We start from the raw sequence: 14480 nt of genomic DNA, 5'->3' as shown, positions 1-14480 counted from the left end.
TCCCACAGTCCACAAACATGCTGAGGTTAACTGGTGATTCTAAACTGTAGGTGTGAATGTGAGTGTGATTGTTTGTCTCTATATGTAGTCCTGTGATAGACTGTTACCTGTCCAGGTGGACCTTCACCCTCAGTCAGCTGGGATAGACTCTAGAGACAGGACAAATGAAACTTTCAGCATTGTTACATGTTTTGCTGTCAAAAAGAAGAAAAGGAATGACCAATGCCCTGACTGATCAAACAATGCACCTCAGCCACTTAGATAATCATGGAAAAGCTCTTTTCAGAGGTTTTTTTTGTCATTTATTTCAAAAATGAAAATTTCACATGTTCTGTATTCATTACATGTGTCGGTCAGTATAGCCTTCTTTAACTCTTGCCTCAGGTTAAATCAGGACTAGCTCTCCGTTTAAAGGGTTAGATTCTATCTGCCTATTAGTATTCCACCTAACAGGTTTCAGCAGAATAATTAAGCTGGTGTCGAGGAATACTCGCCTGGGTCCTAACTGTCTTCTTCCAAACGTCTTACCCCTCTTACTCCAATAAATACTCTCTTACTAAGCAGCCCTCCTAAGTAGTAGAATTGATTTATTGAACACGTTTGTTAACGACAGCTTTCCTCTTAAAACTGTGGCACTTGTTGATATTCCTAGGTTCGTTTTAGAGGTTTGGATAACTAACCTCAGGGGTAATGTTTAAATAACTAGTTGGATTAAAGTAACCTTTAAGAACCATTAGATTTAATGCACACAATCAACTTAACTTTTTACCACTATGCAGAATAGGTGAATCATAATCATTTCATTAGACTTCTCTTTAAATGCAATATAACGTTTTATTAAGCAATTATTAGCAGGGGCACAGCATTAATTCATGATTAAACAGTTTAATTATTTCTGATTATTTCTTACTTAACTAAACTAAGCTGAGCGTACCTAAGAATCTTCTCTGATTAGTAAATTTAGGAGAGAGAGCGGACAGCCAGGCCTTAGCTGTCACGCCCGGTCTTGACCTGCATCTAGTTGAACTCCTCCGTGGACCAGCAGACTCGGTACGAAGTCTTCTTTGTGGGCAGAGGGTGTTCTTCATAGGCAGGGGGAGTGGAGAGGTCCCGATAGCCAATCGTTGGTCTGGCAGTTATCTTTAGTAGCAGCTGGAACACAAGTGCGGGCGTCTCAGCTGTCTTCTCAGTTGGGTGGTGGTGGTGGAAAGCCCCCGTCTCATCAGGCTGTGGTGGGTCACTGGGTCCTCCAGCCCCTGGAGTGGAGCAGCCCTCTGCTGCTGCCTCCTGTGCCTCTCTGGATGCCATGGGTGCTTGCCTCTCTTCATCTCTTTGGACCACTGCAGACCTCTCAGGACTCTCCTTTCAGCAGAGTGTGGTCCTCGCTTGTTGAACAAAGTCAGAAAAAGACTTTGCCTCCAACGATGTTCTCAGCGAACTCTGGAGCCTAAGTCCCGCGTTGTCTTCACGTCTCTTGGGCAAAAGGGTCCGGTGTCGACTCTTCAGAACTCTGGCGATGCTCCCCGGCAGCTCCGGCGAGCAGCATCTCTCCCCTCCGGGGGAGAACTCCGAACTCAGTGTCTGTGTCTCTGGGTTTTATACCCTAGCTCGACTTCAGCTTAGCACATACACATTTTCACACACAATTCTAACTAGTAGGTACGCCCAATTAAGTAATTCATAGGTTTAAGACACAACCTTCTTCCTATTACACATCATGTTTTTCCAGCAAGTACACAGCATCCACCTTCCGTTGTTAACACACACACACACACATTGCTTGAGACATGTTGCCAAGACCATATTTGGCCACAGAACTTCCTCAATGTCCTCCTTTCTGCAGTGTCATGGTGACTTCTGCTTTTTGCCCTGCACACAGCTCAGAACAGCACAGATTACTTCAAGTCAAAACTCACTTAGTTACACTGAATCACTTTTTAAATCATTCTTCTTAGCATGATCAAATAACTTATTTTAAATCATTCTCTTCTATAGCAATCATCATTTCCAGAATATATATCAGCCTATTAAAATCATTCTTGCATCAAGCATAAGCATAATCATGTGGTTAACTTATATAGTTTCTCATTTTAACTTTTCATTGGTTTGCTTAAAGCTTTTATTTAGGTGGTGGTTGCTCCTGGGATCTCAAATAACTAGGCCCCACGTGACACATGTAAACTTAAATATTTAATATAATATTAAATATTTTTTGTCTTCATTTTGTTGATTATGGCTGAAGAAAAGCAAAAATTCTGTATTCTACTAATAAGCAAACTGCAATACAGCAGGGCCCATCTTCTGCTGCACCCAAAAACTGATCAGGGTTTCTGAACCACAAATGACTTCTCTCCTGATGTACAAATAGCACACTGATATGTATGAAAATATAAATGACACATTAATACGTAGTGCAGACTGGTGTGCATAGAAATATACAGAAGCAGTGCAAAGTAATACTAATGACTTTTATTGTGCAAAACTGCAGGTGAGGCAGATGAGTGAGGTGTGTAGGTCGATCTCTGAGTCTCCTACACATGGGCTGGTGTGTGTAGACTGTTTGTTTGTGTGTCAGTTCTTGGGGTGTGTTTTGTGTCTGAGCAGGAGGATTATTGTTGATTATGTGACTGAAGCCCAGGATGCTTTGACAGCTCTATGGGGTTCAGGTCAGCTTAGTCGGCTGCTATTCAAGCACAGCAGTACCACGGTCAGCCAACCATCTGGCAGTAGTCGTGGTACTTTGGGCAGCCAATAAGTCCTGCTGGAAAAGGAAACTGGCGTCTTCATAAAATGTCTCAGCAGATGGAAGTATGAAGTACTGTTGGTGTACGGATTTGGATCTGATGAAAGACATCAGCAGATAACATGCGCCCACACATCATCACAGGCTGTGGAAGCTTCACACCAGACTTCAAATACCTTGGAGTCTGTCTGTCTGTCTGTCTGTCTGTCTGTCTGTCTGTCTGTCTGTCTGTCTGTCTGTCTGTCTGTCTCTTAGCAACATTACTCAAAAACAGACTGACAAATTTAGATGGAATTTTCAGTCCATTGCTGCAGACCACAAATGTTTATAAAACTGTAACTGTGAATAATTCCTACTTTTTAAAGAATATTTTAATAGTTTGAAGACATTTTAAAGCCATTTTCAACCCATTTTTAATTTTTTAATGCTTCTCAGCCATCCTAGACAATGAACTCATGTTGGACAGGTTTTGAACAGTGAAGGATATTTTTCTAACAAGTTCTGGACAAATTTGAGTAATTTCTAGTCATTTTGCACATATTTTGGGTCACTTTAAACATATTTCACAACATTTAGAGAACACGTATTTTATTAGGTCAAATTTGAGTCATTTTGGACGTGTTTATATTGTTTTTAGTCATTTTTGGAACCCTTCTAAGCCATCCTAGAGGTTTAACTCATTTTGGACCGATTGTGAAAAGGAAAAGAGGATTTTTTGAGCAACTTCTGGACACATTTCTAATAATTTTGGACAAATGTGGAGATTTGTTAAAGATTTCTTTATCATTGCAAGATAGCGGCACGTCGTCACTTTCACCATGACAAGTGAACGCTACGTCAGCACAACAGCTGTAGCTCCTTTCCTGAAGGCGTCTTTCTCTACCGGCTCTTCCAACCGCTTACATCGACTTTTCTTGACAATCCTTTCAAGGCTGTGGTCATCCCTGTTGCTTGTGCATTTTTTCTACATTTGTAGGTTATATTTATCACAATTAAAGTAGAAAAATACTTTAGACATTTTACTTGAGCCAATAATAAACTAAAGTTTCACTTTCCTAAATTACCGATGGAAAATATTAGTTTTGGTTTGAGATGCACCGGTATATTCTTGAGAATGTTGAACTAATTCACAGTTCATTAAAATATTCTCACACACAGCATCTGTAAGAAAACAAGAAGCTCAAGCTATTAATGGCAGTGTTTTGTGCATCTTCTCTGGAGTGTCATACAGTATTTCTTCATGTGAGTCAAATGCTACATTCATGTTATCTCAGCACCAGTCTTTATGATGGTAAGTGGCACACAGCTTTTCTATATTCTACCTTTTACTGTAATCTGAGACATTATAATGTGTAAACGACATCTTTACATGTATTTCTGTCTTTCTGCTTTTACATATGCACCAAATGCATTAAAAAAAAAATAGAGAACAGCACAACTGATTTAATCCTGACGTTAGTAAACAGCAGCTGCATGTCGCTGCGTCATCGTTTTGTGAAGCTTTGTTTTCGTGTATAATGTCAAGTTGTAGCTAAAGATAATATTGTTTAGTGTAATTTCAGCACACCTCATGCTGACATGCTGTCACAACTCTGTGTTTTCTATCCACGAAAATAAAAACTACAAAATGTAAATAAGTTGGTAAACCAAGCTCAGACACACATCACTTACTAGAGACCAAAATGAATCATCTTAATAACAATATGATTAATAATAACAATAATAACAGTAACTAATGACTAATATGATTTGTTAGCATCCAGTTTGTTCATCCCCTTCAGTAACACCATTGTTTTACGCTACTGACAGTGAAATGGAAAGATTGTTAAATAAAACAACTGCTTGTGTTCTGTAAAACATTTATTACTTTTTCCACATTAAACTACATAAACTGATCAGCAACAATGTCAAGTATAAAACAGCTTAAAACAGCATCATGAACAAATATGTTAATTTCAAATAAACACAATAAATTAAGTGTCAGATATAAAAATATTATATGCTATATTTCCCATAAGCATCCCAAAAACCATCATCATGACAGTCACATCATGCTATAAAGTAGAATATAAAATCAATTAAATAGAATGATTTGGTAGTGTTTATCTACGGTCATCTGAGGTACCACTATTCCAAATATAAAAGACAATAAATGAAACATTACAGCTTCAGCGTTATGACTGAAAACCTTTACAGCAGGAGAGCTCCATCAGTGTTTCCCTAAAGTCTGTTAATGTGCAGCTGAAAATGAGGCAGGAAAAATAGGCCTAACAGAGTTTCACAGAAACTAAAGGAAGGATTAATTCCAGTGTTTGACAGTGGAATGTTGAACTAGATCTGATCTTCTCCAGCCTCAGTCCAGTTCAGACGTACCGCACAGTGATATGTGTGTGTGTGTGTGTGTGTGTGTGTGTGTGTGTGTGTGTGTGTGTGTGTGTGTGTGTGTGTGTGTGTGTGTGTGTGTGTGTGTGTGTGTGGCTTGTTGTGCTGTCTTTGTGAGGACCACGTCTCACTCAGAACCACTGTGGTGAGGACATTTCACACTTTGTGAGGACATTTAGGCTGGTCGTCACAACTTTAAACGGCAATTTAAAGACTTGGTTGAAGAGTTAAGGTGAGAAACAGATTTGGGAATGGGTTAGGTCTGGGCATTCAGTCATCATTGTTCAGGTTAGGGTCAGGGGTTATGGAAGATTATGCCAATGAGGGTCCTCACAAAGCAAGTAAAGCCAACATTTCTGTGTGTGTGTGGTTAAACAGATATACATTATATAACCTCGAGTGGCATTCCGTCCTTTTCATTTTTCAGAGTTTTTTTCCTGCGTTTGCAGCAGACCACGGTGACAGCAACGATGATGCCAATCAGCAGCAAAATGAGGAAGATGGCACAAGCAATCACTCCTATGGAATACACTGAAAAAGACAAAACAGGATGACATCAACCAACAGCTTCACACTGAAATGGGGGAGATTGGTCGTTTGTTGGTCTAAGTCTGTCCACGTTTCCACATGTGGGCTATTGTTAGTGACAAAGACGTTCACTACAAGCAATGTATTCACAAAACAACCAAAATCAAAGGCCTTACTCCACAAACACAAACACTTTTCACTTCAGAGGAAGTTATACTGATTTAGAGTAATTTCCTGGAGCCTTACCAAAACCATAATGATTGCCTGCCTGACCTAACCCAAACTTCAACCTAACCTTCCCCTAACCCTTGTTACAACGGCTGCAAACTATCATGTCCTAAACATGAGGACTTCGTCTTAAGCGTTTAACAAATCCCTGTTTAAGTGGCAGAAGACTTTAAATGTGACTTGTCTTGCGAAAACAAAACTTGAGCAACCGTTTTTTGCTGCTAATTTCTTTAATTTTGATTGTGATTAAAAGTCAAATATTCAGTACTTCAGAGAATTTACAAGTGATAGACCAAAGTCCAGTATTAGATTTGGATTATTAGACTGACATACAGATATTTTTTTGTTTTGTTTTTTGGAGTGATGTGGCAGCTGGTTACAGCAGCTTTTTAGTCCTGTTGGTTTTTATCTTGATGCCAAATGTTTTTTGCAATTGTTAGTGATTTAAATGATTTTTTTATTGTACTTTTTGGATTATCTTGGAGGAATGAGAGGAGGAAATGGAGTGGAGAAGACCGTTGCTCAGTGGAGTTCTACCTGTGGAGTAACAGAGGCAGCCGGACATTGTTTACTCTGACAGGAGCCTCTGATCTCACTGACATCTCAATAACTGCCAGGATGAGACAAGATATTCTGGTAAAGAGACGTAGAGAGGTGAGCTGGAGTAGAACGGAACAGAAGAAAGGGAGAGATAGTTTGGAGAGAGGCTTATAGATTGACTCTTCTGTCTTTTATTACTGGAAATGTTGGCTCTATGGGTGATAAGATGGAGGAGCTTCAGACACTCATCAGGAGCCAAAGACTCTAACAGGAAAGCAGTCTCATGTTTTACATGAAACATGGCTGAAAGACTGTATTATGAAGATTGACTGTATTTTGTTTTTGTTGTCATGCCCTCTTTATAGTGGTGAGCTTTTCTCATTTTAGTGCTGACCCTCCTAACTTGCTTTATGTCCTCTTTCCTTGAGACAAAATCTCCTGTCATTCGGTGCATGTTCCATCAGTGAGCAGCAGTGGAGGCCTCTTGTGTGTGTTCATGCACAACCATGAGTCAAAGCATCCTTTAACTTATAGCAGGACTGACTGATTTTTACACGCTGACATTTTCTTTTGAGTGCTCTGTTTGTAATGCAGGCTTTTCCTAGTATATGGCTCAGAATATGGAGTGTACTCTTACTTCTCCCATGTGTTTAAGCTGGAATACTCCTACTGTAATTCTTGCTAACTTGGCTGTTCTTTGATAGTTATGCACACGTCCTCCATACATTTGCAATGTTTCATCATGTGGGCATTTTCAGTGGTAGTTACACTATCTGGCCACCAGAGGGCTCTGTTGACCTCAGAACTGTACATTCTGGCTGAAACCAGAGTTGGGTTTTCTGATGCCTAACACAGAAACTTTCATTGATGTATGAAAGGGAATGCTTCGATTTAATTGGATCAGTCTATTTCATTTAACTATTCTAGACTATCATACATTTTTATTGGGTAATTAATGCTATGAGACTTAAACTTATGTTGTATTTTTTCTGTCTTTAGAACCACACACAGTTAAACATTAAAAACAATTCCTTTTGTCCACCCATTATCTGAATTTGCATAACAAGACAGTAGTATTTAGTTAATTAGCTATGCAGCTCGTTTATCGGTCAACACGGTGCTTCTCCCAGTGTCTGTATGAGTTCTGTCTTTATAAAAAAATGACGTGACCTCTGATGATACTGGGGTTTTGAATTGGTGTGTTTTGGAGCCATGGCATCTCAGAACCAGCACCTTGTGGCACTGTGTAGTTTGTGTTTTATAGTTTTTGAAACTTCCAGGTTCTCCAGCTTCCTCCCACAGTCCAAAAACATGCTGAGGTTAATTATGATTCTAAACTGTCTGTAGGTGTGACTGTGAGTGTGATTGTTTGTCTCTATGTGTAGCCCTGTGATAGACTGTTACCTGTCCAGGTGAACCTTCACCCTCAGTCAGCTGGGATAGACTCCAGCCCCCCATGACCCTAACAAGGATTAAGCGGTGGATAGATGGATGTATTTGTCTAATATTTTAACACATTTCTGCAAAAACCAGTCAGACACTTTCTTTCATTGCACAGAGTTACAGCCTGATCAATGACAAATCAATCCATGACAACAACATTACAACATGTTGTTATTCAGTTTTTATTTTGTTAGTTTTTGTTTTAGGAAATTTGACTTTTGTGCCTCTTCTTGGCTTTGTCTTTGGGCTTCAGAAAAACGCAGCCCATCTCATGAGATTTTAACCAATCTTCTCTCCATAGAATAGCAACAAAGTTTACAGTGAGAGTGGTGCAGAGGTGGTGCAATGTGCTGGGTGGAGGACTTCTACTTGTGGGAGTGGGGGTTGAATCCAGGCCAAAGCCTCAGTGGAATGTTGACTTTTGGGCTGATTATCTTTGCACATATAAGGTGGATGGTAATGTGGTGTGAGAGGCAAAGGAAGAGCTGCAGAAATCATTTTTTGTTAGTTTCCTTTGACTTTTTTTCGTCCTTCAGCCTTTGACCACTGCTGTCAGAGTGCTTTACCTCGCAGCCATCATCTGCTGGGTCAGTGCAGTCATATATGAATGTGACTGAATCCATTCCCATCTTGTATTTTTCCTAGATGCAGCCTCTCTAAGAATCAGAAATGCTCACCTTTTAAGATGGACGGGTTGTCGTTGTTGGAGCACTGGGGTTGGCTCATCTCTCCCAGCTGCTTGTCAACGCTACGACTTGGAATGTACGCTTGGACAGTGAAGCAGTAGCTCTCCCCTTGATCAAGATCGGACAGCTCTATCTCATTGGTCTTGGAGGTGTACAATTTCTGAAGGCAAGGGAAAAAAGAAAACGTGGAGTTCCTGTTGTCTTATTCATGAGTGTCTGAGACCGTGTGCTGGAACTTACTTTGCCGGTGCTCTGGTTTTTACGATAGGTGACTCTATACTGCAGCTGATCAGAGAAGATGTCCCTGATATTCAGCTGCTGGCCGTCTTTAAACAGGGCGGTGAGCGGGTCAGTCACATACAAGGTGGTTTTCTTTTTGTCTTCGCTCACCTTCAACTTAAATTCAGGTTTGCCTATATCAGCTGTGGAGGAGGGAGAAGAAGGATTAGCTGATTGTATCTGAGCATGAAGTCTGCATACTCAGGAGCCTGCTGAGATGTGTGTCAGCTCTTTTGCACTGCTGATCTGGCTGAACATGTCTCTGAACAATTTGTATGTTCTAACTGTGCAGCACAGTGAACTCATTACAGCAGAGGAACCTACTGTCTTTGTAGGGGCAGAACCGTGACGAGGTGGTGTGGGGAAACTCAATCAGGTCAGAGGCTCCCAGCTTCGAGGGTACAGACAGGACATCGGCCGTGTAGCAGGCGTTCAGGTCGGTCAAAGAGGTGGACAGATCACATGTTGTAAGTGAAGACCGGATGCAATGAAGATTCCTCTGCTTGTCCCCGCCAGGCCTGCAGGAGTCGGACAGATTACAGATCAAAAACAGCCACACCTGATGAACGCCACTGTGTGAGACACCAGACAACCGAAATAAACAGAAAACAAGTCAAAGCTAGGCCGGAGAAGGCGCTCTGTGATTGCTGAAGACTGTCACAACTTGCTTGAGTTGCTCAGACTTGCAGCTGCAGAAGCTGTCCTGCACTTCCAGAATTCCTGTGAACCCACCCTGTCTGTTTATGTGTACGAATGGAAAATAAAAATCTTGAATCTGTAACGCAGCTTTGACAACAAGCTTTCATTGTCGCTGCGTGTCTGTAGCTGTTGAACCTGGCAGCGGCCTGATGAGCGATCAATCATTAAGAGGACGTCAGAAAAGGAGCATCTGAAGGTTTTATAGCATGTTAGTGACGTCACGTGTTCACTATGAGGACATTTTTATGACTTTGTAAAGAATTTTACAACGGAACAGCTGTCTGCCAAGTTCAGCTTCTGAAGACAGTTATTTTAGTTACAGATTTCTGTGAAATCCTCATTGACAACTCATTAGATAAAACAGATATGAAGAACCTGTTTATGAGCTAACATGGTCAAGTAAAAACTTGAAAGCAGAACCGTGTTTTTAACTGGTAAGTCGCAGTAGTAGCAATTTGAATTAAGCAACTTTTGCTGTTTCACTGTAGCATCTGCCTCCAAAGTCCTGTTTGTGGTCTCAGGCTGTAGATAAATTTATTTGTGATTAGACTGAACCATCAAGGGATGCCGCAGCTTTAACTAATTCGACCACATCTACAAATGCTAGTCTGCAAATCAATGCATGATATCTTAAATGAAAAATATGAACCTTGCTTGGGATCATCAACACATGGTATGTTGATGAAGACAGAATGGAGAACAGAGAGTCAAAAGCACGTCTAGGAGAATTTCACAGATATCAACAAGATGTTTGGCTCTGAATCCTTCGACAGCAGCCAAGATATGAGTTAAAACCCAGTGAAACATTTGTCACCTCATTATGTTACCTTCAGTGACATACTGGAAAACAGGGGAGATGTACACCAAGTTTCACTTTTGTAGCATCTATACTTTTTAGATATTCATACTTTTTCTGTATGTTTTCAAAAATCCCATAGACCCTCATCAAAACAATACAAAAAAAACATCAAAATTCAAATGATCAGCCTTTGATTAAAGAAACAAACAACAAACTGTGGCAAAACTGGAGAACACACACATATTTTAGGACTGTAGAAAAACTGAAACGATTTTGGGATTCAGGAAGAAATAAGATTTTAAGAATTGATCTGCTGCTGGAGCCATTCTTCTATTAAATCGGTTCTACTCCAGAGGAAGTAATGGATTAAAAAAGGCTTATCTATTTGAAAGCCCACTACTGGTGGCAAAGAAATGGAAACCACTACCTCCAGCCTCCTCCAGTGGAGAGAGAGACTAAAGAAAGTGGATTCAAAGGAAAACATAACAGCAAAACTGCATTTGAAGTTAGTTTCCTTTATGAACGTATGGGCTCCTGTTACTGCTTACTTTAATGAACTTAATTTGATTTTACATATTTATGATGTTTGAATGGAGTGGAGATGTAATGATATTTGTGTCTGGATTGTGTATTTTTACATTTCATAACCGCTTGCTGCTCTTTAATTTAATTATCTTTAAAATTAATTGTAAATTCTCCTCTTTTTGGGTTTAGATGATATGATGAAATTGTCATGTTGCCGAATTGTATATTTGTTTTTGTTTTGCTCATGTGTGTTTCCATTTGTCCATTTTTGAGCAGCATATAAAGATGTATAAAAACATAAAAATTTGGTTAAAAAAAATCAAATGAAATCAGCCATTTAAAATCTAAAGATATCAGAACGCACTATTTGTAATGAACTTGATACTGCAGCCTGTTTTAGAGCGAGCACAATTATGTCCCCAGAAGTCCTAATAAAAGACCTGCAAAATATGACTTTGTTAAATAAAAAAAAGGATATTGGAATATGTGCAGCAACAATATATTATTGGTGATTTTAAAAAATGCTTGATATTTCAGCTATAATAGTGTTGCTGCTTCTATTTTCCTCTGAGTAAATCATTAACGTGTCTCTTAATTTTTCCTCTGTCTAACGGTCTCTGGCCTAAACTTAACCCTCCATTAAAGGCTTTTACTGAATCAATAATGGACTCTCATCCTTCCATGCTGCCGTTATTGTTTCCTTTGGGTTACGTAGTGAGGATGTTACAGGAGCATGTGCTTCAGCCAACAACGGGTGTCTGACTTCAGAAAAAGCTGCAAAGTAAATGCTGCACCTGCAAGGTGAGGTAACGAGGTGAGGATCTGGATGGTGAACTTACGCAGAGAACTCCACCGTGTAGGAGTAATCAGCTGAAGGTTTGGGTTCCCAGGTCAGGATAGTTTTGAAGTTGATGGACATCCAAGTGACATTCTGTGCTCGAGGATAGGAGCCTGCAGAGTGGAAGAAATACCAGTCAAACTGTGTTTCTAAACCAGATATGAGCAGTTCAAGTTAGTTAAAGGTCAAATAATTCAAATCATTTCACCTTAACGACACCTATCAGTGAAGGCCCTCATTATGATGTCAGAAAAACACAACGATCAGAAACCTGAGCCCTGTTTGCCTGTTACGCAAAACCTCAGTCAGTCTGGGCCTTTACAAATCCATTATCATTTATGTGTAATATAATATGATAATATAATAATAATAATAACAATAACATGCAGAATACTATCGTTAAAACACAGATCCACTGCTGTAGTTGGATCAGTTGGTGGTTAGAACTGTCGCCTCACAGCTACAAGATTCTCAGTTAGCATCCCGGCCTTCCTGGGATCTTTCTGCATGGAGTCTCCATGTTCTCCTCTACATGTGTGGCTTTTCTCCAGGTTCTCCAGCTTCCCCCCACAGTCCACAAACATGCTGAGGTTAACTGGTGATTCTAAACTGTCTGTAGGTGTGAATGTGAGTGTGACTGTTTGTCTCTATGTGCAGCCCTGTGACAGACTGTTACCTGTCCAGGTGAACCTTCACCCTCAGTCAGCTGGATAGACTCCAGCCCCCCATGACCCTGATGAGGACGAAACGGTCCTCATGGATCACGGATGGATGGATGGAAATCTACAGAATTACACTGTAAGCACGTATGCTTCCTGCTGATAAATAGTTCTCTTTTAACATGTGTGTGTTTGAAAAGAGCATGAGGGGCCAGAGGAAGGACGTCCATCAGATCAATGTCAACATGGAAATGAGAATCACTCCGCTAAACTGCCTCATCTCTGGTGCAGATTATTTTTTTCCCAACAAACGTTTTCTGTTCTTCCAGGACGCTCACACAGCTCCTCATATTAAACATGAAATCGGGTATTTTTGCCAAATATCCGTGGTGATTTGTGCGACGCTGACCTGTGTGTCGCCTCTGAAAGCTTAAAACACTGAGTGTGGGTTTTGTTTAGGACAGGTGCCGTGATTTCAACAGAGACATGCATAAAGATTAAGATAGGGTGTATCTCTAACAGTTATTTTCTACTGATGTGTTTTTTTTTTAAAGATTTCTTTTATTGTTGTAATGTCGTGTTTTAAAATTGCCCACGAGGGACAAATAAAGTTATTTTTGAGGTAAAACAGCTTCGTACACGTTTTGCAGTTGCAGAAATAGCAAAACTGTGTTCAGATCAGGCATGACATGATAGTGTTGATAAAAAAATCCTTGCTCAGAAACGTTTCTGAACTGACCATTCAGTAACAACCACAAACACTTGTGGTTTCTTTATTCTGTCAAATAAGCGTGACTCCCAAAGATCACATGAAACAGAAACCTGCTGGGACAGGACCAGTCTGACTTTGTTGTCCTGCAAGGAGGATTCAAAGCTGCTCTGCTCAGAGGAGTTACCACCACATGGTCCTCCTGGTTGGTAGTTACTCAGGAAAATCAGAAGGAGGAAAAGACAGAGTCTAAGAGGAGCAGAAAAGAAGTCCCCAAAACTCTAATATGAAAGTGAGGTAGGTTATTATCAGAAGCCTGTACAGATGTGATCTTTTCCTCAGAACAAACAGCAGCAGGAAGCCGTAAACCAATAATGGGATTCATTCTTCATCAGTGTTTAAACTGACCCTGCACAGAAACCTCTGATTGTCCCATCAAGTTTTCATCCATAACCAAAAACTAAACACAGCAGAAGAAATAAAAAATAAATTCATTAAAGCCCAAATAATTAGCAGAGAACAATATTTTAAACAGGCCGAACATACTGAAGGTAAAACATCCCAGAAGTAAACCGTTTAGTGTTTGCTGTCAGTGTCGTGTTTTCTTCCTCTTTTTGAAGCTGTGACGTTTATGTGTCAGATCTGACATGTAGCCTACACTTTTCATCCCACACCACCACCTCTCTGTCTCTAAATATATTCTAAAACAACTCAATAATCATGTCTGGAGTTGCATTATTGGAGCTGCTGTAGCTTTTTTTACTCACCCGAAGCTCCGTGTGTGGACAAAAGGAAAGCCAAAGAGAGGGCTGCTAGAGTCCGTGTCATCCTCAGGCTCGTTCCTCTCAGCGCAGACAGATTCAGGTCCAGATGGAGATGTTAATCCAGCGGTGTCTCAGCTCTCAGCTCCGGTCCTCTGCTGCCGTCAGTCTGACCAGCTCTGACTATACCGTCTGGGTGGGCTAGGCGTGCCCAAATAAGGAGCGTCCGGCATTGACGTCGCCAGACTGGGACGGCCACAATGCCGCGCGCTCTCCTGGTGAGGTCATCCAGGCTTCACGTTCTGCTGCAAACTTCACCTACTCACACTGCTGGCCTCTTCACCGTTTGAAACAGTCACATCATGGTCCTTGAAGACAACAATTCCAAGTAAAAATAAATACTAAAAACTAATTTTATTACATTATTATTACTCCGCCAAAGAACTCGGTGGAGTTTTGTGATGATCAGTGTATGTTTATCCTTCTGTTCATCTGTTAATCTGTCTGTCTGTCTGTCTGTCTGTCTGTCTGTGTGCAACATGACTCAAAAAAGGACTAACGGATTTGGAAGAAATTTTCAGGGAAGGTCAGAAATGACACAAGGACCACCTCAATAGATTTTGGCAGTGATGCAGCTTATAGTCTGGATTCACGGATTTGT

The 14480-nt window shown here is 40.5% G+C and overlaps 1 protein-coding gene across 1 annotated transcript; it reads right to left on the bottom strand.

Annotated features, from left to right (window-relative positions):
- Window positions 1–4585: 4585 nt before the first annotated feature.
- f3a (coagulation factor IIIa) lies at window positions 4586–14004 on the bottom strand. The gene is made up of 6 exons (XM_022213432.2): window positions 13826–14004; window positions 11692–11803; window positions 9154–9347; window positions 8791–8972; window positions 8542–8710; window positions 4586–5656 (listed from the first exon to the last, which is right to left on the bottom strand). Exons 1-6 carry the CDS (start codon window positions 13884–13886, stop codon window positions 5511–5513), a joined length of 864 nt encoding a protein of 287 aa, XP_022069124.1. The 5' UTR covers window positions 13887–14004; the 3' UTR covers window positions 4586–5510.
- Window positions 14005–14480: the final 476 nt, after the last annotated feature.

This window comes from Acanthochromis polyacanthus, chromosome 20 (genome assembly GCF_021347895.1).
Source record: "Acanthochromis polyacanthus isolate Apoly-LR-REF ecotype Palm Island chromosome 20, KAUST_Apoly_ChrSc, whole genome shotgun sequence".
Lineage (NCBI taxonomy): Eukaryota > Metazoa > Chordata > Actinopteri > Pomacentridae > Acanthochromis > Acanthochromis polyacanthus.
The sequence above is the reverse complement of the archived record's forward strand: the minus strand, read 5'-3'. Positions and strand labels throughout refer to the sequence as shown.

Bases quoted from the DNA above. Each gene is read 5' to 3' on its own strand.
- f3a (XM_022213432.2), bottom strand. From the start codon at position 13,886: ATGACACGGACTCTAGCAGCCCTCTCTTTGGCTTTCCTTTTGTCCACA. The intron at 8,973-9,153 runs GTAGGTTCCTCT...CCTCCTCCACAG, and splicing joins GTTCTGCCCCTACAAAGACA to CTGATATAGGCAAACCTGAA. The intron at 8,711-8,790 runs GTAAGTTCCAGC...CCTTGCCTTCAG, and splicing joins AAAACCAGAGCACCGGCAAA to AAATTGTACACCTCCAAGAC.